Source organism: Ictalurus furcatus, chromosome 2 (assembly GCF_023375685.1).
Source record: "Ictalurus furcatus strain D&B chromosome 2, Billie_1.0, whole genome shotgun sequence".
Taxonomy (NCBI): Eukaryota; Metazoa; Chordata; class Actinopteri; order Siluriformes; family Ictaluridae; genus Ictalurus; species Ictalurus furcatus.
Window position 1 is genome coordinate 17,992,154 of NC_071256.1, and position 4,372 is coordinate 17,996,525.

At 33.0% G+C, this 4,372-nt stretch overlaps 1 protein-coding gene across 1 annotated transcript; it reads left to right on the forward strand.

Annotated features, from left to right (window-relative positions):
• The first annotated feature begins 1,073 nt into the window (after window positions 1-1,073).
• si:ch211-76l23.4 (uncharacterized) lies at window positions 1,074-3,957 on the forward strand. Its single transcript, XM_053640214.1, has 5 exons — window positions 1,074-1,181; window positions 2,491-2,594; window positions 2,699-2,828; window positions 3,167-3,406; window positions 3,503-3,957. The coding sequence occupies exons 2-4, from the start codon at window positions 2,492-2,494 to the stop codon at window positions 3,369-3,371; spliced, it is 438 nt and encodes a 145-aa protein (XP_053496189.1). The 5' UTR covers window positions 1,074-1,181; window position 2,491; the 3' UTR covers window positions 3,372-3,406; window positions 3,503-3,957.
• The last annotated feature ends 415 nt before the right edge of the window (window positions 3,958-4,372 follow it).

Consider the following 4,372-nt stretch of genomic DNA (forward strand, 5'->3'; position numbering starts at 1 on the left):
CTTAGCAACAGTACCGGAACCGGAAATCACTTCCGTTTGCGCTTTAAAAGCCCTCATGAAAAATAAAAAACATTATATATATATACATTAAATAAACATTATATAAATATATATATATATGAGCTTTTTTTGCTGTGTATAAAATAAATCGTGTAAATATATTAAAGTTTTATGTTACAAATATAGATTTTATACATATTTTCTGTTCGTTTTTAAACGTGTTTTTTATATTTGATGTTTAAGTTCATTATGCAAAAGACTGATAATAAGCAAAACACTGGTTCATTATCATGCGTCATGCACGTGAATATACCTTTTTAAAATAAATGAATGAATTAATAAAATAACAATAGTACTATATGTTTAATTAATTGTCAAAAAATAAGAATTACTAACAAATAATTACTATAATAATTGTATAATAATAAATATATTAATATAAACATTATTATTAGTAATAACAACAATAATAATAATAACATAATGATGTAAAATTTGCATAAATAAATACAACAACAACAACAACTATATTCTGATTAATTGTTCTGTGAATCTCTGACTAGTGGATATTTATCACAATCACAAAAAAATTCAAATGAAATAAGTTTTTGTGACATTTTTGTGACAAATTAGTCTAATTTGCATACAGGACTAAATACATAATGAAAAAAATGCAAAAAATTTTCTACTGATGGAAACTTTCAGAAAATTAATTTTTTTTCACTGTGAAATGAGTAAATGTAAAAAAAAAAAAGTCAAGTAACACATAACACCATATATATATCTATATTATGCTACATCATTGTGCATTTTTAGCTGTTTTTGTTTACTTACTCCATTTAAATAAAAAACAACCTTTGTCTTTTCATGGCCTCTATCTGCCACAACTTGAACTTTTTATTTTCACTTGAAGAATGTTATGAACCTGCGGGTGAAAATCCAATCCAAATCACAACGACTTGCTTATACTTGCTTATGTGTGTGTGTGTGTGTGTGTGTGTGTGTGTGTGTGTGTGTGTGTGTGTGTGTGTGGCAGCTCAGATGATGGAAAGGAAATGAGAGGGTGTGTGTTTTGTATATTCAGTGCTTTCTAAAGCGTGTGCTTTGTACTGAGGCTGGAGACTCTGTCTGGACACTACTGAGGCGCACTACTGAGAGCACACAGCCATACTTACTAACAGGTATTTGTAATTCTTTTAGATTCTGTTTATGCATATGAATATTGCAATTCATAAAATTTTTTTATATATCTATGTGCTTTATACGGGCTGAGAGTTAAATGTGGTGTGCACATGCAGGATTCTGAGGTATTTGAGCTGCAGTGTGAGGTTATGGAGCAATAGGTAAAAATGTTGAGCTTTTAAGATCTCCAGAGTAAAGTTATGGAGCCAATTACAGCTCAAAAACAAAACAAAACAAAAAAAAAACCATGAATTTGAGACCAAATTTGAAGATGTGAAAGTAACAATTATGCAGATTTTTTTTAAGACAGTTAATTTATGTTGTTTTTAAACATACAATTTATGATTTAAGTTAAATTTTGGAGGCATTCAGAAAGGGAAAATAATACATTTGAGACAAAGCTTAAAAGTTACTAGGAAAGATTATGCAGGATTTTTTTTAACCCAATTACAGCTAAAAAAAAAAAAAAAAGGAAAAATAATTGAATATGAGACTAAATTTAAAGATGTAACTTAAAGATTATGCAGGATTCTTAAGAAAGTTAAAGCCTAGAATAAATTATAAAGTGATTTAGAGGTCAAACATAGAAATAAAGTGAATTTGAGACAGAATTTAAAGATGTAAAAGTAAAGATTATTTAAGGATTAAACAATTTTTTTTAAAGGTAATCTCAAAATTTCTCAAAAGATCGTTAAAAAAAAAAGAGATCTCCAAAGTAAAATTATGGAGCCATTTAGAGCTCAACAATGTTGGAAAAGTTTATTTTCAGGATTCTTATGGCAGATCATCTCTAGAACAAATTTATTAAGCCAAAATTGAAAGCTGTAAAAGTAAAGATTACACAGGATTTTTAAGGTAGTAAATTTATGGAGCTATTTACAGCTCGAAAATGTTGAAAATGTGAATTTGAGACAAAACATCTCAAAATATAGTAAACATATAAACTGGTTATGTAATATTTTTAAGGTAGTTCAATTACAGTATATATCTATGCAGTTATTTCAGGCTATAGATGTGAAGATTACTGATTATTTGTAAGGCAATTGATTTTGAAGGTAAATTTAAGGTGGTTCATATGGACCTAATGAACTCTTGGGAGACTTTGATAAAATGTATGGAAATACATACATTTGCTGTTTATGTTCATCTTAATGCACTTATCCAGAAAGCAATAGCCACTTTATTCCAAATGGGATCTGGGATAAGGATGTGGGTACGGAATGTTCCTGCTGTGGGATAGAAACATCTAAACATCTCAGAGTTTATGTTCCTCCACCCATTTTTGTGTTTTTATGTTTTGCTTGCCAGGATGGGATTCAGGGTGAGCTTGCTGCTCCTCGCTCTAGCCGTGGTTGTTGTGTTTGGCCAAAAGAAACGCCCTGCTAGTAAAGAATGGAACTATCGTGATGGATGTGAGTTACTTTCTGTAATCAAGAACGACAAATATGTAGGACAAAAAACCCCAAAACACTGACGTGACCTTTTATCATTTAATTTAATTAAAATGCCTTTCCAGCTGAGAAAGTGAACATACGAGGTGTGGCGAATTTGACTCAAGTTCTGGATGACTGGAGATTCGATATCTTGAACCAAGTGAAGAACCTTCTGCAGAATGACCACCAGACCTTGCTGCCTGATTACTCCAGGTAGCGTGACGTCAAGTTATGCCCCCCCCCCCCCATCACCTCTTTACTTTCCATCATCAAGTTGGCACACCATAAACATTCTCTGAGTAGAGAAAAATCTATATTCGGGAATGAAAATTGCTAGTTTGGGGTTTGCAGCAAAGCCTGGAACTCAAGTTCCTGGATTTATTTCAGAGCAGACCGTGTCATTATGGCTACTGGAAATGCCACATACTCAATCAGGAACTTCCTGGATGGTTAACTTAGTATGGTTTGTATACAAGTCAAGGATATTTACACTCGCTAGTGGTCATATCAGTTAAATTTTTGTTTTTTTCTTTTTCCTTTTGTTTTTCCAGGATTCAGCCTCTGTCTGAGGCTTTGGATGACTTGTACAAGGAGTTCAACGCCTTGAAGGCCCACCTTGGCGAGCTGACCGATAAGTTCACGCCTATCGAGACCTTCATTGACGAGCTGAAGACGGAAAAAGCCAATGCCGCTGCCGCTCCGCCTGTCATTCCAGTGCGAAGGAGACCCATCAAGACTCGAACTCCAGCTTCATGAAGCTGTTGAGCTTCCAGAACTTTCCTTTAGAGCTGGTACTCTCTGCAAAATCATACATAGAAATATATCTATATAAAACAAACACCACAATATGCACTTACGTAGCATTTTTCTTTTCTTCTTCTTTTTAGCATCTTGTAACTGCATGTTGCTGGGAAACAAGTAATACACAAAATGCTGAACAAGCCAAATTGCCCCCATTTTGTGGTTTCGGGTTGCAACAATTTGTAAGAAAATAGCAAATATACAGTACATACACATCTAGGCTAATTATAGATCTAGATTCATAGATTCATTGGATTTGAAATATTGATTATGCTGTACATACACACACACACACACACACACACACACACACACACACACACACACACACAAACACACACCTATCATTATATACAATTTTTTCTTTCATCACTGGATTAAATGCATATGGATTTGGTGCCATGACCCACTGTAATCAGGACATATCATATCTAGCACATGAGCTAACATACTAGGACATTATTGTGCATTTATATCTCTTTCTTTCTTTTGGCTCATGAGCTGATCTAAGCTATGAATAAAATCTAACATTTGCATGTATGATGTATGATCTGTGAGTGATGTTTTATGAAAAGAGAATGCACCATGAGACATTTGCTATGTGATGGTGATGCTAATAAAACATTTTGGGTCGTGCTGTTATAGGAAAATAATCAACTTTGGCTACCAAAGTGTCACCAAAGTTGATTAGTTTCCTGTAACAGCATTCTGCACCATGTTTCATATTCCTTATACATCATGGCAAATTGCCAACAATTGCATTCATTTAAATTTACAGTAATAATGTAGAGCTGTAGAGCAGTAGAGCTGAAAGTCTTCAGCTGATTAACATTCCACTTAATAGAAATCTGAAATTTATAGGTTGAATTAGGCAAGAAAACTTGTTTTGAGCAGATTTCTATATAAAAATATTGATAAGTCCATTTAATAACTGTTAACTTCATGCCCAATACCAG